Source organism: Salmo salar, chromosome ssa15 (assembly GCF_905237065.1).
Source record: "Salmo salar chromosome ssa15, Ssal_v3.1, whole genome shotgun sequence".
In the NCBI taxonomy this organism is placed as follows: domain Eukaryota; kingdom Metazoa; phylum Chordata; class Actinopteri; order Salmoniformes; family Salmonidae; genus Salmo; species Salmo salar.
The window spans coordinates 55,084,399-55,112,124 of record NC_059456.1 but is presented as its reverse complement, the minus strand read 5'-3'; the positions used below and the strand labels follow the sequence as shown (position 1 = coordinate 55,112,124).

General features: G+C 46.4%; 1 protein-coding gene across 4 annotated transcripts in view; it reads right to left on the bottom strand.

The window, feature by feature from the left end:
- Positions 1-27,726, bottom strand: part of LOC106571749 (kelch-like protein 29) — a 323,412-nt gene that overhangs the window by 28,381 nt on the left and 267,305 nt on the right. For all 4 annotated transcript variants that reach the window (XM_014145163.2, XM_014145162.2, XM_014145161.2 and 1 more), the window contains 2 exons: positions 20,425-20,607; positions 18,489-18,669 (listed from right to left, as the gene is read on the bottom strand). In XM_014145163.2, coding sequence (XP_014000638.2) covers positions 18,489-18,669; positions 20,425-20,607 — 364 coding nt within the window. The remainder of the gene's footprint in view (positions 1-18,488; positions 18,670-20,424; positions 20,608-27,726) is intronic.

Here is a 27,726-nt window from a genome sequence, read left to right as displayed (position 1 = left end):
GAATAAATGGAACAGTGTCAAACATGTAGTTTCCATATGTTTGATACCGTTCCATTGATTCCATTCCAGCCGTTACAATGAGCCTGTCCTCCTATGGCTCCTTCCACTAGCCTTCTCTGCATTAATGGTTTAAGACTTGCTGTCACTCCAATCTGTCCCCTATACACATTCAATTGATGGGGCACTAGTACCACATACCAGTTAAATTGGTAAAGCACCTTCACTAATGGGTGCAACAAATATAGCCTCTACAAGGCATGCTTCAAAATATGTTAATGAGCCAGAAACAACAATACCACGCACCCACTAGTGGTCAAAAGGTTTTTGGCGCTCCAAAGATATGGTACAGTACTGTATTCTGTGGGATGGAATTACAGTAGCAGTCACAATACAGTACATCTTTCCCACAATGACCCATATTTACAGTATGCTGCAGTAAAACATTTCACAGTATTTTACTGTTGATAATATAAACAATTACCGTATAATTACAGCTTTCGGTTACTGTGTGTGTGTGCCTGTCCGTGCATGCGTGTGTGTGCATATGTGACTGCGTCTGTGTGTGTGTGTGTGTGTGTGTGTGTGTGTGTGTGTGTGTGTGTGTGTGTGTGTGTGTGTGTGTGTGTGTGTGTGTGAGACAGACAGATGTGTTCTGCTCTGTAAGGGACTTGTAAATAAGTTAGTATTGTGCTTAGTAACTTTCGGAACATCTCATATGGCAGGAGCCTATATCCTGTTTCTGTAGTGTGTGGCAGCTTGATGTACAAGTACACCCCCTGGACAGGACGCTGGTCCATCGCAGGGCCTTACCACCAATCTTTCTTAGTGTTAAGCAGAGATTGAGTCCGGGATCGAACTCCTAACCTTCCTATATTAGTGCGAACACTAACCACTAGGCTACTGAGTTGATATCCATCCATGCATCACAATTTATAGTGACCTTGGTTTACTTGGACAAGAAAATGCATTTTGCTTCGTAGCAGAAACTTCCGTCATGTAATCAAAGCCAACAGGATCAACGAATGGCAGTAACCCTAGATTCTATTCAGTAGGTAATATTTATTTCCAATACATCAGGCAGGTACCTAAAAAGGAAGGGTGTCATATCCCTATCTTGGATGTTTTTTCCCCTCCTCCTGTTCAAGTCACTAAGAGTCAGAAACTGCTTGAGAGAACACCAAGAGTGTGCAAAGCTGTCATCAAGGCAAAGGGTAGCCACTTTGAAGAATCTCAAATATAAAATATTTGTTTTACACTTTTTTGGTTACTACATGATTCCAATGTAGAAAATAGTTAAAATAAAGAAAAACCCTGGAATGAGTAGGTGTGTCCAAACCTTTGACTGGTACTGTAGAATGACCAGGTGAATCCAGGTGAAAGCTATGATCCCTTATTGTTACATCCACTTCAAAATCAGTGTAGATGAAGGGTAGAGGACAAGTAAAATAATAATTTTCAAGCCTTGACACAATTGAGACATGGATTGTGTTGTGTACGTGTGCCATTCAGACGGTGAATGGGCAAGACAAAAGATTCAAGTGCCTTTGAACAAGATATGTTAGGAGGTGCCAGGTGCACCGGTTTGAGTGTGTCAAGAACTGAAACGCTGCTGAGTTTTTCACACTCAACGGTTTCCCGTGTGTTTCAAGAATGGTCCACCATCCAAAGGACATCCAGCCATCTTGACACAACTGTCGGAAGCATTGGACACCTTGTAGAGTCCATGCCCCGACGAATTGAGGCTGTTCTGAGGGCAAAAGAGTGGAGGGGTGTGTTGCAACCAAATATTAGGAAGGTGTTCCTAATGTTTTGTACACTCAGTGTATAAACTTGTAGTAATCATGGTCAAATACCAACCGGGCATGTAGGGTATGTGCCCAGGGGCCCCATTGATTTTGTTAGTCATTCAGATATCATATTAACATTAACATATTAGTCATTACAAAATATGTAGAATTGCAGGAAATTACTACGAAAATGTATCTCCACTATATGGTGTCACGACTTCTGCCAAAGTTGGTCCCTCTCCTTGTTCGGGCGGTGTTCGGCGATCGACGTCATCGACCTTCTAGCCATCGCTGATCCATTTTTCATTGGTTTTGTCTTGTCTTCTATCACACCTGGTTTCAATCCATTCAATTACATGTTGTGTATTTAACCCTCTGTTTCCCCTCATGTCTTTGTCGGTGATTGTTTGTTGTATGTTTTGTGCAAGTCATGTTCTGGTGTGCGACAGGTTTTGTACCCTTTTATATTATTTTTGTATATATTGGTTTTCAGAGGGTTTTTTTGCATTTATTAAACTGCTCTGTTTATACCAAGTTCACTCTCCTGCGCCTGACTTCCCTGCCACCAGCATGCACCCATTACAGAATCACTGACCCATTTATGGAGTCAGCAGGACAAGGTACCCCGGCCATAGAGGTGGAAGAGCGTGTCCAGGAGCATGCAGCAATACTTCACCATCTTGGTATCGCCATGGACCACGTTGTCCAGAAAATGACCGCTGGGAGAGACAGGGAGTTCTTCCAGCACCTCCACCAGCACAACCGGGGTCTCTCCAGAGCGCCCCTTTTCCACCTAGTTCCAGTGGGAATCGTCTCTCCCTGCTGCAGGATTACGACGGAGAGGCTGCGGGCTGCCGGGGGTTCCTATTTCAACTGGAGCTATACCTGGCCACCGTCCACATCGGGGCCGTGAGAGGGTGTCCGCCCTCGTCTCATGCCTCACCAGGAAAGCCCTGGAGTGGGCCAACGCCGTGTGGAGAGAGGGAGATGCAGCGTTGGACCAGTTTGAGGAGTTCACACGCCGTTTCCGACTAGTCTTCGACCACCCGCCCGAGGGTCGAGCGGAGGGTGAACGCGTCTACCATCTGAGGCAGGAGACAAGGAGCACCCAGGAGTTCGCACTGGAGTTTAGGACCCTGGCTGCCGGCGTGGGATGGAACAACAGGGCCCTGATCGACCATTACCATTGCAGTCTGCGCGAGGACGTCCGTTGGGCGCTGGCCTGCAGAGACACCACCCTCACGTTTGACCAGCTGGTGGACCTGTCCATCCGGCTGGACAACCTGCTGGCTACTCGCGGATGTTCAGATCGGGGTCTGGTGGTTCCATCCTCTCGCACCCCCTCTCCGATACCCATGGAGTTGGGAGGGGTGGTGCGCAGGGAGACCGGAGGGGGTTCCCGCTCGTGCACGATCTGTGGCCGCAGAGGTCACACTGCCGGTCGGTGCCGGGTTGGTTCCTCTAAGAATCGAGGCAGCAGGCAGGGAGCTCTGGTGTCACCCCAGGTGAGCCGGCACCATTCTCACCCAGAGCCCGCTGTTGCACATATGTTTGTGTTTGTCACTTTTCCTGAGTTTTCCCCGCATTCCCAGCATAAGGTGCTCGTCGATTCAGGCGCGGCTGGGAATTTCATTAATAGAGCGTTAGCCCATAGTTTAGGGATCCCCATTCTTCCCGTGGATGTGCCTTTCCCCGTTCACGCTTTAGATAGTCGGCCATTAGGGTCAGGGTTGATTAGAGAGGTCACCGCTCCTTTAGGCATGGTGACGCAGGGGGGTCACACAGAGAGAATTAGTATTTTCCTTATTGACTCTCCTGTGTTTCCTGTGGTGCTGGTCCTATCCTGGTTAGCTTGTCATAACCCCACTGTTTCATGACCACAGAGGGCTCTCACGGGGTGGTCGCGAGAGTGCTCAGGTAGGTGTTTAGCGGTTTTCGTTGGTGCTACTACGGTGGAGAGTCCAGACTAGGTCTCCACTGTGCGCATTCCCCCTGAATATGCCGATTTGGCTCTCGCCTTCTCCAAAAAGAAGGCGACTCAATTACCACCTCATTGACGGGGTGATTGTGCGACTGATCTCCTGGTAGACGCTGCACTTCCCAGGAGTCATGTGTATCCCCTCTCACAGGCGGAGACGGAGGCTATGGAAACATAGGTCTCCGAATCCCTGCGTCAGAGGTACATTCGGTTCTCCACTTCACCAGCCCCCTCAAGTTTCTTTTTTGTGAAGAAGAAGGAGGGAGGTCTGCGCCCGTGTATTGACTATCGGGGTCTTAATCAGATCACTGTGAGGTATAGTTACCCTCTACCGCTCATAGGCACAGCGATAGAGTCAATGCACGGGGCGCACTTCTTCACTAAACTAGATCTCAGGAGCGTTTACAACCTGGTGCTTATCCAAGAGGGAGACGAGTGGAAGACGGCTTTTAGTACCACCTCAGGGCACTATGAGTACCTCATCATGCCGTACGGGTTGATGAATGCGCCATCAGTCTTCCAGGCCTTTGTAGACGAGATTTTCAGGGACCTGCACGGGCAGGGTGTGGTGGTGTATATTGATGACATTTTGATATACTCTGCTACACACGCCGAGCATGTGTCCCTGGTGCGCAGGGTGCTTGGTCACCTGTTGGAGCATGACCTGTACGTCAAGGCTGAGAAGTGCTTGTTCTTCCAACAGTCTATCACATTTCCACCTCAGGGGTGGAGATGGAGAGTGACCGCATTTCAGCCGTGCGTAATTGGCCAAGTCCCACCACGGTAAAGGAGGTGCAGCGATTCTTAGGGTTTGCCAACTACTACCTGAGGTTTATCCAGGGTTTTGGTCAAGTAGCGGCTCCCATTACCTCACTGCTGAAGGGGGGCCTGGTGCGCTTGCAGTGGTCAGCTGAGGCGGACAGGGCTTTTAGTCACCTGAGGGCTCTCTTTACCTCGGCTCCCGTGCTGGCCCATCCGGATCCCTCTTTGGCGTTCATAGTGGAGGTGGACGCGTCCGAGGCTGGGATAGGAGCCGTGCTCTCTCAGCGCTCGGGTACGCCACCGAAGCTCCGCCCCTGTGCCTTCTTCTCAAAGAAGCTCAGCCCGGCGGAGCGAAACTATGATGTGGGGGACCGGGAGCTGTTGGCTGTCTGGGTGGCGAGGAGACTGAACTCTCGCCAGGCAAGATGGGCCATGTTTTTCACCCGTTTTGTGTTTACCCTTTCTTACAGACCAGGCTCCCAGAATGTTAAGGCAGACGCATTGTTCCGGCTGAATGACACAGAGGAGCGGCCCATGGATCCTACTCCTATACTCCCCGCCTCTTGCCTGGGGGTGCTGGTAGTGTGGGAGCTGGACGCGGACATTGAGCAGGCGTCACGTGCAGAGCCCGCACCCCTCCAGTGTCCCGCTGGGCGTCTGTACGTTCCGTCTGCTGTCTACGAGCGGCTGATCTATTGGGCCCACACGTCACCCTCCTCTGGTCATCCTGGGATCAGTCGGACGGTGCGCTGTCTTAGTGGGAAGTACTGGTGGCCCACTTTGGCTAAGGATGTGAGGGTCTATGTTTCCTCCTGCTCGGTGCCCCCCCAGTGTAAGGCTCCTAGGAACCTGCCCAGAGGTAAGTTACAACCCTTACCCGTTCCACAACGGCTGTGGTCGCACCTGTCGGTAGATTTCCTGACCAATCTTCCTCCTTCACAGGGTAACACCACAATCCTGGTCGTTGTGGATAGTTTTTCTAAGTCCTGTCGGCTCCTTCCTTTGCCCGGTCTCCCTACCGCCCTACAGACTGCGGAGGCCCTGTTTACACACGTCTTCCGGCACTACGGGGTGCCTGAGGATATAATGTCTGATCGGGGTCCCCAGTTCATGTCGAGGGTGTGGAAGGCATTCATGGAACGTCTGGGGGTCTCGGTCAGCCTTACCTCAGGTTTTCACCCCGAGAGTAACGGGCAGGTGGAGAGAGTTAACCAGGATGTGGGTAGGTTTCTGAGGTCTTATTGCCGGGTCCGGCCGGGGGAGTGGGCAGCGTTCGTGCCCTGGGCAGAGATGGCCCAGAACTCGCTCCGCCACTCCTCCACTAACCTCTCTCCCTTCCAGTGTGTATTGGGGTATCAGCCGGTTCTGGCTCCTTGGCACCAGAGTCAGACCGAAGTTCCTGCGGTGGATGACTGGTTCCGGCGCGCGGAGGAAGCATGGGACGCCGCCCATGTCCACCTTCAGTGCGCCGTGCTGCGCCAGAAAGTTGGCGCAGACCGTCACCGCAGTGAGGCGACCGGGTCTGGCTCTCGACCCGAAACCTGCCCCTCCACCTGCCCTGTCGGAAGCTGGGTCCATGGTTTGTGGGGCCATTTAAAGCCCTGAGGAGACTGAACGAGGTTTGTTACAGGTTACAGCTTCCCCCCGATTACCGCATTAACCCCTCGTTCCATGTGTCTCTCCTCAGGCCGGTGGTGGCTGGCCCGCTCCAGGAGTCTGAGGTGCGGGAGGTTCCTCCGCCCCCCTCCACCTCCAGAGGAGAGATGCTGGGTTCCGGTGGAGGACGTGTTGGATCCTTCTATGCTGTGAGAGTTCCACCGTCTTCATCCGGATCGTCCTGCGCCACGCCCTCCGGGTCGTCCCCAAGGTCGGTGTCAACGCGCTACTGGAGCTGCGCGTCGGGGGGGATACTGTCACGACTTCTGCCGAAGTTGGTCCCTCTCCTTGTTCGGGCGGTGTTCGGCGGTCGACGTCACCGACCTTCTAGCCATCGCTGATCCATTTTCCATTGGTTTTGTCTTGTCTTCTATCACACCTGGTTTCAATGCCATCAATAACATGTTGTGTATTTAACCCTCTGTTTCCCCTCATGTCTTTGTCGGTGATTATTTGTTGTATGTTTTGTGCAAGTCATGTTCTGGTGTGCGACGGGTTTTGTGCCCTTTTATTATTTTTGTATATATTGGTTTTCTGAGGGTTTTTTTAGCATTTATTAAACTGCTCTGTTTATACCAAGTTCACTCTCCTGCGCCTGACTTCCCTGCCACCAGCACGCACCCATTACACATGGGGGAAAAATGGCAACGTTTTCTTTCCGCCCCATGGTAAAATGTGTAGAATTGCAGGAAATGAACTTTAAAACTATACTGAACAAAAATATAAACACAACTTCCAACAATTTCAAAGATTTTACTGAGTTACAGTTCATATAAGGAAATCAGTCAATTGATATAAATGTATTAGGCCCTAATCTATGGATTTCACAGAATGAGTTTTTCTCCACAAAAGGGCTATATTACAGACCAAAATAATCCACGACACCCCCCCCAAGAAGAGGTCCTGGGCTGGCATGGTTACATGTGGTCTGAGGCCCGTTGGACATAAAACTAAAATCTCTAAAACAACTTTGGAGGCAGTTTATGGTAGAGAAATGAACAGTAAATTCTCTGGCAACATCTCTGGTGGACATTCCTGCAGCCAGCATGCCAATTGCACGCTCCCTCAAAACTTGAGACATCTGTAGCATTGTGTTGAGTGACAAAACTGCACATTTTAAAGTGGCCTTTTTTGTCCTCAGCACAAGGTGCACCCGTGTAATGAGCATGCTGTTTAAGCAGCTTCTTGATATGCCAGACCTGTCAGGTGTATGTATTATATTGGCAAAGGAGAAATATTCACTAATAGGGATGTAAACAAATTTGTGCACATTTGAGAGAAATAAGCTTTTCGTGCGTATGGAAAATTTCAGGGATTTTTTATTTCAGCTCATGAAACATGGGACCAACACTTTACATGTTGCATTTAGATTTTTTTTCAGAGTAAATGTTTCTCTCAAAGGTCAAGAGGGAGGCCACTAAAATGTTTTTGCACAAGGTGGGGGGGACCCCCAACCAAATGTTGCTTAGGGCCCCCAAAAGGCTGGAGCCGGCCCTGGACACACACACACACACACAAGCCCTGTCACCATCTAATGCCAGACCGTCTACACTGGCCCTCACAGATTTACCCATAATCCATGTGAATAAACTAATTTACAAGCTGACCTGTACACTGCAGTCTGTTCATATCTGTGTGTAGGGGAGGGGGGGGACAGCACACTCGAGACCCTTGCTGCTACTCTGGCATCCTCCGCCAACCATAACACTAATTTGAGACTGTTGAGAGGGCACCTTGAAACAGTCAAGAGAGGACTGGAGACAAAGTGTGTGTGTCTGTGAGAGAGTGTGTGAGAGACGGTATGCCAGTTTAATTGGATGTGGGCGTCAAGTAGGACATGCAAAATCACTGTAGGTCACACACCAATTACTTATTCTCAATCCGCGCACACACACACACACACACACACACACACACACACACACACACACACACACACACACACACACACACACCGCACAACATTTCCCCCAAAACCTGCTAGGGCCAGATTTCCAGCAAAAGTTGACATTTAGAAAAACTGAACTTGAGAATGTCCTTTGTGCGAACACACATTTTCTAGTGGTTGAAGTATTGTATTGCAAGTAGAAAAGTAAGACTTTTGTGCAAATGGCAAACAAGATGCAGCTAGGCTGGCACTATTACCGTATAACTTAAGGTCATTGATGAAGACTGTCTTGAAAATAAAATAACCGTCAAATAAAAATAAATATTTTTTTGTGTGTGTGTGTAATGAACAGCTGACTGATGATGGGCCGGTTGGGCATTCGTGTGGTTGAGTCCTTTTCAGCGGTAATACGAACTCTTAACCCTTTAACTGGCAGCTCAACTGGGCAGTTGAGATAATTTTGACAACCAATTTTAAATTAAACATGAATTTTGTTTGCCATATTTTATCATCTCAACCAATGCCATTTAGTAAAATGATCATGTGGTGTTCATTGTCGGACTCCGACTCCTGTATTCTTTTTAAACACACATTCAAAGATGGTCGAAAACCAGGAAGTGAACGTTAGCAAAACCGAACCTAGATGCAGCCATTTGCTGTTAGTGAAAAGAGCGAAAATCTATTCATTTTATTTTTGGAATTTAAAATAATTAGACATAGGAATCTATGGGTTCATATTCCTAAAGTAGCCATACAACAAATGACCACGTGCATCTCTCGCTTAATTGGGCTTATAGTAGCCTAGTAAATAGATAACCTACGTATTTCAAGTTTTGCTGTATGCAAACCGGTTTACAGCCTACAGTTTAATTTCACAGATGACCAGACAGTTGATCTTTTACTTTAAAGAACAGTTGAAGTCGGAAGTTTACATACACATTAGCCAAATACATTTAAACTCCGTTTTTCATAATTCCTGACATTAAATCTTAGTAAAAATTTAGTTTTAGGTCAGTTAGGATCACCACTTTGTTTTAAGTATGTGACATTTTAGAATAATAGTAGAGAGAATTATTTCAGCTTTTATTTCTTTCATCACATTCCCAGTGGGTCAGAAGTTTACATACACTCAATTAGTATTGGTAGCATTGCCTTTAAATTGTTGAACTTGGGTCAAACATTTCAGGTAACCTTCCACAAGCTTCCCACAATAAGTTGGGTGAATTTTGGCCCATTCCTCCTGACAGAGCTGGTCTAACTGAGTCAGGTTTGTAGGCCCCCTTGCTCGCACACACTTTTTCAGTTCTGCCCACACATTTTCTGTAGGATTGAGGTCAGGGCTTTGTGATGGCCACTCCAATACCTTGACTTTGTTGTCCTTAAGCCATTTTGCCACAACTTTGAAAGTATGCTTGGGGTCATTGTCCATTTGGAAGACCCATTTGAGACCAAACTTTAACTTCCTGACTGATGTCTTGAGATGTTGCTTCAATATATCCACATAATTTCCCCTCCTCATGATGCCATCTATTTTCTGAAGTACACCAGTCCCTCCTGCAGCAAAGCACCACCACAACATGATACTGCCACTCCATACATAACGATAGTCATTATGGCCAAACAGTTCTATTTTTCTTTCATCAGACCAGAAGACATGTTGCTGTGCGATAGGAGTGCGACATCATAGCCTATTTAATCTCAGAGCCTATACCAAGGCAGGAGATAGAAACACAATAATCTATTGATAAACAAAATATTGAACAACAATTTGTCTTTAGCATAGAAGTGTAAGCTGTAGCTTAATGTCTCTTTATCTTTCTTCCTGTCAGTCTGGTCTTTCTCTTCTTTCCTTTTCTACTTGCTTTACAGCCCTGAGATGTTTCTAATGATCTGTAGAATGCTAAGAGGATAGGAGAGAGGGAGGTGGGATGAGGGGGGAGAGAGGGAGGTGGGAAGAGGGGGGAGAGAGGGAGGTGGGAAGAGGGGGGAGAGAGGGAGGTGGGAAGAGGGGGGAGAGAGGGAGGTGGGAAGAGGGTGGAGAGAGGGAGGTGGGAAGAGGAGGGAGAGAGGGAGGTGGGAAGAGGGTGGAGAGAGGGAGGTGGGAAGAGGAGGGAGAGAGACACAGAAATGATTAGCCTGCTGGTAAAACCTGGAAATCACCCAAAACTGCCTGCTAGTCGTTTATTAGCCTGGTAAAACACAAGCACACACATACACACACCCATTACCTCCCTGTCTCATCTCCACTCACCCTCTCCCCTGCACTAATACTCTCCCCAGGCCGAGGCCTAACCCACCAATCTCAGCCATGCCTGTTTCTCTGGATGTCGCCTGGAACCCCACGAGGGACGGTGCAGTCCTCCCTAGACATCCCCGTTTTATCATCCTCTCCTACACAAACCTCAGGCCTTCACACACACACACACGTGCGTGCGCACACACGTTCCATTATACTCTCCACCTTCCACCCCCCCCTCCCTCCCCCCAGGCCCTCCTTGTGAAAGAGGATGAAGCTGGTGTGTCAGGGATAACGCAGATGATCTGGCTTTAATATAGCCATCAGGTATACTACAACAGCTCAATACTATGTAAGAGACAGATGAAGGGAGAGGGGTGAGAGAGAGGTAAAAAGATAAACGAAAAGATGGAGAGAGAGAGATGAAGGAAGAGATGAGGAGAGAAAGAAAGATGATTCTTAGACTTTTTTGGGACGTTTTTCCTCCCTCCCGGCGCCGGAGACTAAATCAGAGACGCATATAGCCACCCCACAGAGCTGGCAAAGCACAGCCTAAGGTCAAACACTTACTCACACACACACACACACACACACACACACACACACACACACACACACACACACACACACACACACACACACACACCCCTACGGTCACAAACACATCCATACGTCCGGGGTAGAGGGGAAACACAGACAGAGAGGAGAGGTTGATAATTAGCGGATGAAGGGGCGTTCAGCTGAATTAGCCTTCATACCCATTTACACATCAGAGAGAGAGGGATGAGAGAAAGAAGGAGAGGAGAGGGGGGAAGAGAAAGGGGGAAGAAGGAATAAGGGGGTAGAAAGAGAGCAAGGTTAGGGCAAAAGGTAGATGGAGCAAGAATGTGTTTTGGGAGTGGAAGAAAGTAAACAGCGAGGAAGGGGCTGAGTGGGAAAACGGGAGTGTAAAAAGTAGGGGAGAGAGTGGAAAGAAAAGGGGGGTGGGGGGGATTAGCAGGAAGGCGGTAAGGCGGAGCCTTGACTGCACAGTAGGGGACAGGGTTGTGAAGTTGTTAATCCTGGGGAGTTGAGGATTAGCTCTGTAGGGGGGGACCTCCACAGCAGGGGTCTGGAACTAACTTTACCTCATCACGGAGCTCTGCCGTTGGGCTACAGAGGCCCGCACCCCCCCCCCCCTCCTCTCCCAGCACCAAGCTGAAACACAGGCACAGGCAAACAGCTCATCAACATGCCACATTAGGAAAAGGAGACAGGGGAAAGAGGCTGGAGGGGTTTGGTTTGCGGTGCAGCAGTTTTTCTCAGTGCTACATGGGTACTGTCAGCAAAGGAGGGTGTGTGTCCATGCCAGTGTGTGAACGGTGTAAGTGTGTGCATGTATGAGTGTTTAAATGGGAGAGTGTGTGTGTGTATCTGTGAGTGTATGTATCATGCATGTGTGAGTGTTTGCAGGGCAAAGGTGTGTCTAGAGGTGAACGGGAGCTTGTGTGTGTGTAGAATGGGATAAATAAGTGGGGGCGAATCTCTCACGATGGCTTGACAGCTTCCTCTAGCAGGCAGACAATGGAGCCGATTACTGTCACAACCACTCTATACAGTCAGGCTGAGTAGAGCTTCTATACAACCACACTGAGTGGAGACTGGGCCTTCTATAGAGGAGAGACAGAGGAGACCAGGACAGGCATGAACAGGCTAACACTCTTTTCCTCAATGGACCATAGGGAGCAAACACACACATTCAAGGACGGACGTACACAAGAACGTAAGCACGCACACCACCACACACAAACACGCGCAAGCACAATGTCCTTTCTCTCTGTCTGACTGGCGGCTGAATGCCCTGAATACCTTTTCCAACCGGTAGTGAGCTGTGCGTGTGTGTCTAGCTGAATGTGTGAGTATCTCACTGAGTTTGACACACACTGTAGAGACACGATAAAGATATGGACTGTAATGCACTGTCCTCTCTGGAATAGAGAGTGGGTAGAGGATGGAAGAGGGAGAGAAAGAGGTGAAAAGGAAGAGAGAAAAATCGGGGGCTATATATATTTAATATGAATTGATACAAAGGTTGATTATTGCACACACTGCGCGTTTCGTCCAATGCTGGAGACTGGCCTGAAAAGAAACACCTACTGTAGAAGTTTGCAACAACCGTTTTTCTGAGAAGAAAAGTTAGACATTTTTATTGTGACAAAGACAGAAGGCCAGAGCAGGGCAAGGTCGACCACTACACAACATACAGCGCATTCAGAAAGTATTCAGACCCCGTCCCTTTTTCCACATTTTGCTACGTTACAGCCTTATTCTAAAATTGATTTACAAAAAAAATCCATAATTAATCGACCCTGCAAAACTAAAATAGTCCCAGTAACGATGTTAAAAAGACATCTAAAATACGTATTTTCTAGACGTTGAAGTTAGGTTCTGAATGAAAGATGAAAATACGTATTTCCGTACGTTTTAAATACATATTTTCCAGGACGTTGAAAAGGCATCTTTTCCGAATGTTGAAAATACGTATTTTCTAGACGTTGAAAATATGTATTTTCCAGATGTTGAAATCAGGCTGATTTTTGGTTCTGAATGACAGTTAAAATGACAATTTATAGACGTCTATGTTTGGGCCAAGCAAGGCTGGTCCAGACTGGACAAAATATGAATTTTATGAATGCCCATCCGTGTGGGAAGCCCACGATTTGTAAAGCAGGCTTTATTAGTCCTGTTTCCTGTGACTAATCATTTTGGCTATTTAAGCTCTGAATATAAGCTACCCAACTTTATGAGGAGTTATTGTGAGCCTATTTGCAATGTGTTTACACAGCGGGAAATGCAGAAGTATTATTTCTTTCAACATGATCAAAAATTTACAGATACAAACTTGAAACCACTGATTATGACAATGGGGTGAAACTCCTGGACAACAGTTGTGATTGTCCATTCCATATTGTTAATTTTCCTTTGACCTGTCCTGTTTTTAGGGGGTCTCCCGGGTGGCGCAGCGGTCTAAGGCACTGCATCTCGGTGCTAGAGGCGTTACTACAGACCTTGGTTCGATGCCAGGCTGTATCCCAACCGGCCGTGATTGGGAGTCCCATAGGGCGGCGCACAATTGGCCCAGCATCGTCCGGGTTAAGGTTTGATCGGGGTAGGTCGTCATTGTAAATAAGAATTTGTTCTTAACTGACTTGTGCAGTTAAATCAAAAGTTAAATCCAAATAAATATGTTGTTTGGTAACATGACAGTGCATTTTTTATTTGATTGAGAGCCATTTAGGTTAGAACTTGAAATAATGGGCAAATCTTGCACAATCCAGGTGTGGAAAGCTCTTTGAGACCTACTCAGGGGTGTGAATACTTATGCAAATGAGATATTTTGGTATTTGATTTTTAATACATTTACGGAAAAAAAATCTAAAAACATGCTTTCACTTTGTCATTATGGGGTATTGTGTGTAGATGGGTAAAACAAATCTACTTAATCAATTTTGAATTCAGGCTGTCACAACAATGTGGAATAAGACAAGGGGTATGAATATGAAACTTTGTGAAAAGACACATTTAACATTTACCTAAGGCCTATACCTCTGTGAAGGCCAAGACTGAGACAAGTTTAACCTTCACACACACACACGAAACAGAGAAAGTGAAATTCAGCTCATCAGAAGGGAATTGAAACTCACTGGGCAGCAAGCACAGCATTGGAACAAAAAAAACACACAAAAAAACATTCCAACACTTTACAGGGAAGAGACATTTCTAATGCAGCCTAGGTTTCTCCCAAAGTAGTAACAAAACCATATTCACTTCTTTAGTAAACCACCAGTCCCTCAGGGATGTTGTTCTATATAGAACACCTGATTCAACTCATCAAAAGCAATGACGATCAGTTGACAAGTTGAATCAGTTGACCTTGTGGTGGAACAGAACGAATGACTGGACTGGTGGTCCCTGAGGATGAGATTGGAAAACCCTGTACTAGAGTCTAGACTAGAGAATACTAGGCTTGTTAAACTACGCACCATATCACTGTATTAGGTAGCCTAGTGGTTAGAGCGTTGGGCCAGTAACCGGAAGGTTGCTGGATCGAATCCCCGAGCTGACAAGGTAAAAATCTGTCGTTCTACCCCTGAGCAAGGCAGTTATCCCACTGCTCCCCGGGCGCCAAAGATGTGGATGTCGATTAAGGCACCTCTCTGTTTCAGAAGAGTTGGCTTAAACGCGGAAGACACATTTCAGTTGGACAACTGACTAGGTGTCCCCCTTTCCCTAGTAAGTACTGCTAGACATGTTGCTAGCTAATAATCTTCATTCATTATAAACCGGTAATGGAACGTGCCTGTCTGCCTGTACATTATGCTCGATTAATAAAACAAAACCATCCGTGATTGACAGGTCATTAAATCATGATTATTCAAACGCAGCAATAAGGTTGGCTAGCAGTTCAACGTGTCGGCACGGTGCTGTTGTAACTCGCAATCAGGTATCTAAGGTTGTGCTACGCGCTGAAGACTTTGTCATTCATCTTATAGGGATCTGCCTCGACCACGTGAAAAGTAAAGTTGGACCCTAAACACTCCTCAGATACTGAATGTGAGAATGTATTTTGTTTTCTCAAGATTATTATCCGTTGCTTGTTCAACATCTTCCTAGGTCTTCAGCTCCTGATGACCAGCGTCGTTCCTATTCTATTGAGAGGGGTGTGTAGAATACATATGATGTGAGTGACGCAGATACAGTAGACTGTTGCTGTGGTTTCCTGCTGAGCTGGTATATAAAAGGCAGCAGCCCTGAGACAGACTGATTGAGGACATCATTGTGAACGTAGGAGAATTTCACGGTTAGGAGCCGTGAAACCAAGAGCAAGATGGACGCCCGGGCTACAAATTAGGAGGCAGGGCGGGTGGAGGCGCCGAGGTTGGGGCTAAGGCCTTGACTGACAAATGAGATGGGTAGAGACACACACACGCATGCATGGACACACACACACGCATGCATGGACACACACACACGCATGCATGGACACACACACACACACACACACACACACACACACACACACACACACACACACACACACACACACACACACACACACACACACACACACACACACACACACACACACACACACACACACACAGGGAGACAGGCCTGTAAACAAACCTCAATCAGGCATGCCAATCAGTGTCTGAGTGGAGCAAATCAACTCTGGCTGCAGAGCATCAGGGCAGAGGCCCAGTTAGTCTGCTGCTAGTGCTGGTAGGGCTGGTAGAGCATACTGCATACTAAACCAGCCACTCACACACACCACTATATAAAATCACACAACACTACATCAAACAGACAGACAGATACAGTAGATAGACAAGACAGGCCACTGACAACAACTCGGCCAAACTGCGCAAAACGCCATCCTGCAAAATAATGCAGGGAAGAACCAAAACATGGTCAATGGATGGAGAGCTGACCACGGTTGGGGTCAATTCCAGAAAGTAAATCAAATTCCAATTCCACATTCTCTTAAATTGAAAAGTGTTGAATATAATTGGAATTGGGATTTCAGTGTACTTCCTGAACGGGCTGGAATTGAAATGGAATTGACCCCAACCCTGGAGCTGTTTCAAAAAGCACTGGACTGTACTTTGCAAGCGCAGCGTGTGGCAGTTTCTATTCATTTTAATGACGGACGGCCACCAACAGACAGACCTACTCTACCACCATATGTTCATATGCTAGATAGCAAATGAGAGACCGACTGTGAGACGACAGTGAGAAGTCTTTAGAGAGCAAAGGTTCAAGTCCTGTCATGTTTTGATGAGAAATCCATATGCTTAGCTGGCCCAGCCATACTGGAAGGAAATGACCAGAAATGGCTTAACGACACCGGGTGTGTAAATTGCTGAGTTTGTGTGTGTATGTAACGCCAGGAGTATAAATATCCTTCAGACAAGGAGCTCTCGGCTACCTGGGGAGCAATTACAACCAGTAAGCCACGCTGCATGGACACACACACACACACACGCACGCACACTTCAACCACTCAGATAAGACAAGACACAGCACTGAAGTAACTTTTCGTATGTTCCTCAACCCTGCCACATTGAGTCTCCTGCTGTTTAGGAAGGTACACTAGTAGTTCCCACCACTGTGTTCACCGTTCAACCCCTTACACTTAGTTGACTCTCCATTCATCCGAGTTCCTCGGTAACAAGCGATAGATCTTTTTGACTGTTTCAGACTGACAGACAATTGTTGATTATTGAGACTGGCTGAGGGTTTCTGAGCATCATGGTTAAAACGCGCATGCACACGCACACACACCGCAGCTTTGTTCGGCTGTAAATACCTCGACGCACTGCTAGGTCTGCAATAATCTCGCCCCACCAACCGGCTCTCGCTCCGTCGAAACGTCTGGTTTCAGAGTGCCTCAGAATGGCCGAAACAACCCCTGGTTTTAATTGTCTGGTCTCTCAGTCAACCCTTAGATCCTCCCCCTAAATGTGCTGCACCCGGGGGCGGGGGGGATGATGTTTTTTGTGTTTGTGTGCAACAAAGAGAAGTAGGTTAGCTTGTCCATCATGGATATTCCATGAGTCTATCTACTCTATCTTTCTCTAAATAATCTGCCCTTTCTCGCCAATTCACAGCTGCTTTTGTAGTATCTTCTAAGGAGAGTTTGACACTTTTCGCAAACTGCCAGTGGCGAGCCATCTCCCACAGAGATGGGGTCTAACAATCTCCTCCAGTGCTTTACAGTAGTCGTAGCATTCCGCATCCTTGCCATTGGGGCGAAAAAGACAGCGCTTGTACTTTTTAATGGGATAGTGTTCTGCACAACCACAACATACATGATCAAACTGCCTTTGATTGCATGTCTTTACTTTTTCTATTTGAAGACGTTAGTGTACAGTGCTACAGGACGGCTAACAGAGTTATGCTAGCTACCAATTAGCATGAACGGCAATATGTTCCTAGTACCTCGGGTTCTGGGGAATTATTTCCGTGGTGCAACATAAACACTTTTCCGCCACGATTTGGAGCAACGTCTCATAGTGGTGTGATTCGCTCAGAATTTGAATTGATTATCATGTCACTCGGTAAATCCACACCCCATAAGTCCCAAACAGTCCCACACTGTTACCAGGCTTTACGTGCCAGAAACTCTAGCCTGGGGACAATGTTAGGTCTGCAATTACGAGCTGCGACTCGAGGCAGAGGAATCAAACGTGTTTCCATTACAGAGCTCAGTATTCCAGCCAGACACAGTCTTAATGACACAGCATGGCAGCGTTATGGGGACATATCAAATTAGATGAATCCATTTGAGGGACCGCTGTTACACGGAGAGAACTGCTCCAGTGTGTGTGTGTCTGTGTGGCGTGTGTCTGTGTGTTGTCTCGTGTGTGTGTGTGTGTGTGTGTGTATTCTGCCACATTGAGAGAGAGAGGGGCTTGGGAGAGCCACTCCATTCTGTAATGAGCAGCGGTGGCCTGTTGTAATACGTTCTGTTATGTTATGTTCTTTTGATTGCTCAGTTTAATCTTCCCAGCCCGGCTGAGAGCAGCAAAAGATGAAGACATTTTACCCCAGTTGTGTGTGTGAGTGCGAGACTGTGTTGAGAGCAGCGGAAGATGAAGCCATTTTACCACTGCCATTCATATTGCCTCAGAGGCTTCCAGTCTCACTGTTAGACTGTCGTGAAAGGAAGAGTTTATTTCTGATCATAAATGGATTTTTATCACAAATAATTAAGTTTGACGTTAATTGTCCTTCAAGTTGAACGTTTTTCTACACCACGAGACAGTTGCACACACAGGGACATGCGTATCCTTCCGCCCAAGGACATCAATACATAAGGAGCTCTATTGTAAAAGCAAAAGTCGATGTGACCTCGTAACATATAAGACACTAAAATAACTTCCGTATAAGTATAGCCTACATAAAATGTCCTACTTAAATAGAATAGTACTTTAGTCTGTGTCACAATGGATAGACGTCTTCTCGCTCTGCTCCCGGCCCAGAGCACTTACAGACGTGTTTCGGTAGCACAGCACAGCTTCCTTTACCGCTACACGAGCGCCATTACAAGCTTAAGCCACTTTATCAGTCGTTTCCACTCCATAGTCACATATAGTAGCATATAGTGTATAAGTGTCCAAGTGTGTCAGTGTCTCTTACCTCTCTACATGGTTCAGGTTTCCTGACACGCCCAGTCCTCCAATGGTATAGAGTTTCCCGTCGTACACCAGACTGTTGTGTCTGCAGCGAGGCACCGTCATACGAGACACCAGGTTCCAGTTGTCCAACAGAGACATGTAGCACCACACATCAGTTACCGTCACACCCGACTCTGTCCCGCCTTAAAACACACACACACACACAAAGACACAAGTCAGCTACAGTCACATCAGACTCTAGCAAAAAATTCAATATACATGAAACAAAGGTTAAAAATATTGAGTTGAAGATAGTTTTTACTGGTTTCCAATAAGTAATTATTGAATCGTTGTAAGCTGGGGGCAAATGTAACATGGTACCACCAAGTGGGGGTTGGTATCTTGGCGGTACCTTGTTACATTTGCCCCCAGCTTACAACGATTCAGGAATTACTTATTGACCCTTTATTTTTACAAACATAACCTACATTATATGGCCAAAAGTATGTGGACACTTGCTCATCGAACATCTCATTCCAAAATCATGGGCATTAATATGGAGTTGGTCCCCCCTTTGCTGCTATAGCAGCCTCCACTCTTCTGGGAAGGCTTTCCATTAGATGTTGGAACATTACTGCAGGGGCTTGCTTCCATTCAGCCACAAGAGCATTAGGGATGTCAGTCATTAATATTAGGCGATTAGACCTGGCTCGCAGTCGGCGGTCCAATTCATCCCATAGGTGGTCGATGGGGTTGAGGTCAGGGCTCTGTGCAGGCCAGTCAAGTTCTTCCACAACGATCTTGACAAACAATTTCTGTATGGACCTCGCTTTGTGGACAGGGGCATTATCATGCTGAAACAGGAAAGGGCCGTCCCCGAACTGTTGCCACAAAGATGCTGTAGCCTTCACTGGAACTAAAGGGCCTAGCCCAAACCATGACAAGCAGCCCTAGACCATTATTCCTCCTCCACCAAACTTTACAGTAGGCACTATGCATTCGGCAGGTAGCATTCTCCTGGCATCCACCAAACCCAGATTTGACCATCGGATTGTCATATGGTGAAGTGTGACTCATCACTCCATAGAATTAGTTTCCACTGCTCCAGAGGCAAATGGTGGCGAGCTTTACGACACTCCAGCCGACGCTTGGCATTGCGCATTGTGATCTTAGGCTTGTGTGCGGCTGCTCGGCCATGGAAACACCATTTCATTTAACTGCCGACGAACAGATCTTGTGCTGACGCTGCTTCCAGAGGCAGTTTGGAACTCGGTAGTGAGTGTTGCAAGCGAGGACAGACGAATTTACCACCGTACGCACTTCAGCAGGTCCTGTGAGCTGGTGTGGCCTACCTCCTTTGTTATACCTAGACGTTTCCACTTCACAATAACAGCACTTACAGTTGACCGGGGCAGCTCTAGCCGGGCAGAAATTTGACAAACTAACTTGTTGGAAAGGTGGCTACCGATGACGGTGCCACGTTGAAAGTCCCTGAGCTCTTCAGTACGGACCATTCTACTGCCAATATTTGTCTATGTAGCGTAGCTGGGTTTGAAACAGCAAACAGAATGGACATTTCATTCATTCTCTGCAGGGACACACACAGTCCTCAGCCATGGTTAGTACTACTGTACACTGCTGATTTCCCCACTGACTGCCTGCCTCCCCACAGACACACACATAGGCCAGGTCCACCGGCCCAACACACATTTACATTTATATGAAATGAGGTAGAGGGGAACATGCAGCAGGACGAATCCTAGTAGTGCTGTTTCACAGTCCTATGTCAAGGTCTAACTCTGTGTAGGAGTGTGGAAGACAGAACAGATAGACCTCTGGAGGAATACAGATCTAAAATAATCTGAAGAATATCAATGTTAACATTATGTGAGAATGTGTGTGTTTGTGTGTCCATGCATGCATGGATGTGTTTGCTGCAATCCCCATCATTAGCCTACCTGATAGGTAGATGTTGTCCCCTGCTGAGATGACGCTGAATAACTCTCTGTCGTAGAAGGGCAGGCTGGCCAGTGGGTACCACTTACTGTTCTGAGGGTTAAAACACGTCACGGCAGTCAGAGATCGCTGGTTCATACCGATGGCCTGGCGCCCACCGATTAACACTATCACCTCCGCCACACCTAGAGGTAGGGAGGGGGAGAGAGAAGAGAGGAGTGAGGTGTGGGAGAGGGGAGGGAAAGAAGGGGGATGGATGGATGGGAGGAGGGACGAGACAAAGATAAACTGTGTTTGCAGTACCATACGGCGAGCAGATTTATTTTGTGAGTGAGTTTCTGTTAAGATAGAGGACCCAGCCGTTTAGAGCAGCAACAGTTGAGCCTAAGTTGGAAGTTCATGTGCAAAAATATGCGCTACTTATACAGCGATAGGATAGTTAGGTTCAAGCAATGTTTGTGACAAACAATTAGTCCATTTGAGTCGGGAAAAATGGAGAGAAATGTCCCACATGACAGCTCAGAGGCACATTGTTTCTCAAATGGGTTATGGTTGCCTGAAAAGCTCAGGTTTCTCACGTAAACCCGGTAGACACAACACGCCTTTCAAAATCCTAACATCGCTGAGCCTCTCACATTAAACAACCATCTTTCCTGTCATTTTTTGGTTCGTTGGTGTTGCCAATGTAGTGGTGCGCACTCTAAACGATGTGGCACACACACACACTACAAGATTCTTCACTCTGTCTTCTTCTTCGATGGGGTTTAAGGCTGTTGGCATCCAATGTTAATGGTACATTATTGCCCACATTTGGACGGAGAAACAAACAAAAAAACTTTCCGGAAACGGGGGAAAACGACATACAAAATAAAACACAATTTTTTTTCTTCTTTTTTTAAACAAAAAAACAGACTTCTTTAATCACAGTCCACTCCAAAATACATCCCTACACAGCCTCGGCTGTGAAATCAAAGACCACAAAAAATGTCTGTGCCATTCACAATGATTCCAATTTTCATATACATTTCTTCTCCGCTTGTGCTGTACAGTTTATGACCATTGCAATGAATAATACAAAGTCCACCTTTTTAACATGTAGCATTTCACTATCCCTCAGATGATGAGAAACCTTCACTGGTCGTGGTGGCTCTACTACCATTGCTCCTTCCCCGCCACTCATTCCTTCCAATCTTCTCACAGCCTCCACGCTGCACACTCCTTACTCTTGCCATCTCATTCTCCTTCACCCTAACAGGGCACTCCAGGAATTCAGGCCCATGTTCACCTCCACAGTTGCAGCATTTCCCTTCATCTGGCCTACAATATTATTCCCTTCTGCACACACTTGACACAATATTTTACATTTATGACACTTTAGGGTCTTGTGCACAAAAGCTCTTACAGGGTATTTCATGAATCCTAACTTTATATGAGAAGGGAGAGACTCCTTCATCAAAGAACAGTAAGCATGGATGAAGTGAACTTATTTTCTCCATCCACCATACAGGTCAGTCGACGTGCACCGACCACTCAATCGATGTCTTCAGTTATATGCGCCACCCCAGAAATAACCCCTTTGATAGGTACCCTGCTACAAAAAATCCCTGCAGGAAAAATTCCACTCTGATATTTTAAAACACGCTCCTTCTGCTCCGCAGACACACACAAAAAAATCGTGTGACATTCCAGATTTTCCTGGAGACGATAAACGGATTTCCCAAGTAGCATTGATCCATAACCCTGACTCCGACCGAAAACGAGTCTAGTGGTTTCCTATTTTATAACATAGCTTTACTTCTCATTTCCCTCTTTCTTCGCCAATGTAACCCACTCATTCTCACTTTCTGTACTATTCGCTTCACTCGACTCACAAGCAGTTTCAAACAAAACCTCAGTTTCCGCCATCTTCCGTTCCCCATACCGTGCTGTCTCGCGATGTGATACGGTGTAATGTAGTAGCTACGAGCTGTGGCTCATAGCAGCCCCCATAAACGTTTAGTCAGATGTTCACGCTTGCCATACAGAGTTCAAATATCTAGCCAACATTTTGAATCGTCAACTTCAGAGCTGTACCGATTTGACACTTCGGCATAGGTTGTAGGCAAGTACAAACGCATACTAGTAGTAGCCATCGCTCCTGCTCGAGAGTCTACACATTCTGGGTGATGCAAAACAATGTCATCCCACTAGCTATTGCTGACCACCGTTCTCAAAAGTTGTCGTTGCACATCTCACACTACAAGAGCATTGCCGATTTTGTATCGATAAAAATCGAACCTGTTTGAAACTATCCAGACAGCTTGGTAGCCCTTAGATTGCGTCTTTGACCCGCTCACATTAAACGAGCGTCAGTGATGGCCGCGCACCCCAAGTAAGCAACGACATGGGGATTTTGTCTCCGATCTCAATAACTTGTCTGGGACAGCTAAATCCTGGCCAAAATCGTGTAGTGTACACCCGGCATAAGAGACAGGATTTTGGAAGGCTGGACACGCGAGGCTCTCCTCTCTTTCTCCCTCTATCCATTTCCACAGATAACACCCCTATCTCCATCCCTCTCTCTCTCTCTCTCTCTCCATTACCACAAATAACACCTCTCTCTCTCCACACTTATTTATCCAGCTTGCTTTCCCTCTCCTCTCTGGCCTCCTCTCTTCTCCATTCCCATAGATAGCACTTCTCTCTCGGTGCTAGTGAAACTCACAGCATGCCCTCAATCCTTTACTAAATCAATATGCTAAATCAATGTGTGGGTATTCAAGAACAGCAGCACTATAAACAGCATTTGAATTCTGGGTCTCATCTCAAGGAGTGGGCATTCAGTGCAGCACATCCATTAACCTGTGTGTGTGTGTAACTGTGTATTTTGATCAGTGAGATCTATGTGAGTATAAGTATTCTCTTCATGTTCAGTGCTCAACCATGTGTTCAGCACACTACCAGCATCTCATCTCCACACACACTCTACTGTTGGCAGACGATGTAGTTTGTGTGTGTGCGGGCGTGTGTGTCTTGTCATACGCTGTACAAAAACACCACGTGTTTCTCCAGGCCTCTTAGCCCTCAACAGCAGGTAGACAATGAGAGCGAGAGGAGAGGAGAGAGACCGAGAGTGCAAGGGAGAGATCGGGAGAGCCAGAGAGAAGGAAAGAGAGAGAGAAGGAAAGAGATACATTCCTCAGAAATTCCATTGCTAGGATTCTAACCGCTGGCTCATTTTCCTGGATCAATACTCCAAACCTTCTCCTCTCCTCCCTTGTTCCCCTGACAACCTCTGTCCACCGCTCCTTTACCATCTTTCCCTCCCTGTCATCTTTTTTTCCCTAAAGCTGCTCTTTCTCTTTTCTCTTTACCCGTCTTTCTCCAGGGCTGTGAGAGCACCGAGTGCTTTTGGTTTTGATAAAAAAGAGAGGAGGAAAGAGGAGGAAAAAGATAAAGCAGCACAGAAGGCTTTAGTGGGATGAGGAGAAGTAAATGCTGGCTCAGGCACAGGCCTATCATGTATCATATATCAATGACATACCGCTTACACTGGGATAGGATGGCTGGAGAAATGCACTGCTTCTTCTTTCAAGGATTACAAGAGCAGTTGAATTGCAAATGGGCCACACCTGTATGAGAGCTTTACCAAATACTATGAATATGTGTTGCCATTGTGACTACAAAAAAAAGTTGTGGTCGAAAGAACACTGGCTGATTTTTAAAGCGGGGAAATAGTGACAACATATCTTCTGTGTAGGGGGATGAGATGAGAGCAGTGTAAAAATAGATTTAATGCTGAGTGTACTTCTGAGGTATTCAGAGTGACAACAGCACACCCACAAGGTACTATTTGCAGGCATACTGTACATCCAGCTGATATAGTGCTTTTACAGTATTGCTGAATGGGTGATTCTCAGTCCTGAGGTAAATGCCAACCAGGTACGTCTACAGTACATGTACTATATGAAACATACTGTACGTATTGAGTGAACATGTGTTTAGATCATACATTCAGCGGATGGTGTAGTTCTCTGCTCTGAGGTAAATGCCAACCATCTTGACACATAATGGGACATACATCATGTATTGGTTGAACATATGTGTTTATGTTATATGATAGAATTTACCACATAACAACCTGAAGGTTCATGCATACACCAGGGACAGGGGGATAATTGCCAAGACAAGCAACTCTCGTTTTAGTTTTTCCGTTGCAGAATGTTTTTGCTAGTGAACATGACATCTGGCCGGTAGCCTCTTGACCCCTGCTCCCTGAGGTCAAACTGACAGACGCTTCTCAGCTCGTTAGGGAGGTGAAAAAAAATCTCTTGCTCTTGCCCTCTCTCTCCATCTATCCATGTGTGGCTAAAACGTCTTCCGAGTGTTGTGAGACAGTGCACTCTCCTTGACAACAGACCCACACACAGGGGCGGCTGTCTGTCGGCTGCTGAAACGACATCGGGGGAGAAGGGTGGATGGAGCGAGGGATGGAAAGATAGAGGGATAACTGAGATGCTGACAGCCTGTGGTTTATTTCCTGTGTCGTGACCATGAGAGGAAAGGGAGAGGCAGGGGGCGGGAACTCTGAGAGGTGAGCTGCCCACCTGCTGAGCACACAGTAGCATCGGCAGGACACACACACACAACCACGCACACCGCTCGTCTCTCTGCTCCCATCTATGGTTGAAAAGCTACCGGTAATTGACCAAATTTATCGGTAATCTATGGCATTCTATTATATTAAACCCCAATGGTATTCACTAAGTTTAGGATTTATATTTAGGATAATGTTTTACAGCTTTATCATTCTGTGTATGTTAAAATCATAGTTGTTTTAATGGTACATATGATAAGGCCACACAGAAGGCCAGAGATAATTACAGACAACGGTGATAATCAGAAGTACCCAAGAAGGCCACTAGATGTCATCTGGTAAAATTACAAATGTTCCTTGAAAGTTACCAAAATTCTTTGCAACCCTACTCCAGACCCCCCAGAGTCCGGTCTGGAGCGCGAAGTCACAAGCTCTGTTAGTCGGCTACTGCGTAGCAACCTAGCGGTGCCAAAAGCCCTGGTCTGCCCTAGAAAGCCTATGTACAGTGCATTCTGAATGTTTTCATGACCCCTTCCTGTGTATCCTGTTTCCAAGGATCATTCTTGAGATGTTTCCACAACTTGATTGGAGTCCACCTGTGGTAAATTCAATTGATTGGACATGATTTGGAAAGGCACACACCTGTCTATAGAAGGTCAGTCACAGTTGACAGTGCATGTCAGAGCAAGCCATGAGATCAAAGAAGTTGTCCGTAGAGCTCTGAGACAGGATTGTGTTGAGGCACAGATCTGGGGAAGGGTACCAAAAAATGTCTGCAGCATTGAAGGTCCTCGAAAACACAGTGGCCTCCATCATTCTTAAATGAAAGAAGTTTGGAACCACCAAGACTCTTCCTATAGCTGGCCACCTGGGCAAACTGAGCAAGAAGCCGATGGGAGAACCTTCCACTTGGAGTTTGCCAAAAGGCACCAAAAGGACTCGCAGTCCATGAGAAACAAGATTCTGAGAGCTCTGGAGCAGGTTTTCATCAAGGATCTCACTGTACTTTGCTCAGTTCCCTCGATCCTGAGGAGTGTCCCAGTCCCTGCCGCTGAAAAACATCCCCACAGCATTACGCTGCCATCACCATGCTTCACCGTAGGGATGGTGCCAGGTTTCCTCCAGACGTGACGCTTGGCATTCAGGCCAAAGAGTTCAATCTTGGTTTCATCAGACCAGAGAATCTTGTTTCTCAAGGTCTGAGAGTCCTTTAGTTGCCTTTTGGCAAACTCTTAGCGGGCTGTCATGTGCCTTTTACTGAAGTGTGGCTTCCGACTGGCCACTCTACCATAAAGGCCTGATTGATGGAGTGCTGCAGAGATGGTTGTCCTTCTGGAAGGTTCTCCCATCTCCACACAGGAACTCTGGAGCTCTGTCAGAGTGACCATCGGGTTCACCTCCCTGACCAAGGCCCTTCTTCCCCTATTGCTCAGTTTGGCCGGCTGGCCAGCTTTAGGAAGAGTCTTGTTGGTTTGAATACTTTCCGAATGCACTGTAAGTATATTTTAGAAATTACAATTACTTTTGATACTTAAGTATATTTAAAACCAAATACTTTTAGACTTTTACTCTAGATGTATTTTACTGGGTGACTTTCACTTTTACTTGACTCATTTTCTATTAAGGTACTGTATCTTTACTCAAGTATGACAATTGGTACTCTTCCCACCACTACACACACACACACACACACACACACACACACACACCCACCCTTCTCGGTCTTTCCTTGTTCTCCTCCCTGCCCCATGCTGTGCCCCTGCTATCTCCTCTTTTCCCCTACGGCTAAACCCTTCTAAGGCCTGCTTCCTCTGTTTTTTATCTCCTCTTATCTCTATCTCTTCCCTTATTTACTCCACAGTTCAACCTTGCTCTCTCTAGCCATTGTCTGTATATCTCACCTTGATCTCTCCCATTGCCCCGTCCTCTTCCGCTTCGACCCTCTTTCTTTCCCCTCAATCTCTCTCATATCAATTCAATTTAAGGGCTTTATTGGCATGAGAAACACATGTTAACATTGGCAAAGCAAGCGAAGTAGATACTAAACAAAAGTGAAATAAAGAATATAAATTTACATGAAACATTACACTCACAAAAGTTACAAAAGAATAAAGACATTTCAAATGTCATATTATGTGCTAATAGTTCAAGTACAAAAAGGAAAATAAATAAACATAAATATGGGTTGTATTTACAATGGTGTTTGTTCTTCACTGGTTGCCCTTTTCTTGTGGCAACAGGTCACAAATCTTGCTGTTGTGATGGCACACTGTGGTTTATCAAAATTGGGTTTGTTTTCGAATTCTTTGTGGATTTGTGTAATCTGAGTGAAATATGTGTCTCTAATATGGTCATACATTTGGCAGGAGGTTATGAAGTGCAGCTCAGTTTCCACCTCATTTTGTGGGCAGTGTGCACATAGCCTGTCTTCTCTTGAGATCCAGGTCTGCCTACGGCGGCCTTTCTCAATAGCAAGGCCACGCTCACTGAGTCTGTACATAGTCAAAGCTTTCCTTAAGTTTTGGCCAGTCACAGTGATCAGATATTCTGCCACCATGAACTCTCTGTTTAGGGCCAAATTACTTGACACATTCCAATATGTCAAGTAATTCTCTTTTTGTTTTCTCATGATTTGGTTGGGTCTAATTGTGCTGCTGTCCTGGGGATCTGTGGGGTCTGTCACTAAGCCCCACTCTCCCCTTTTTCTCTCAGCCCTCTCAATCCTTCT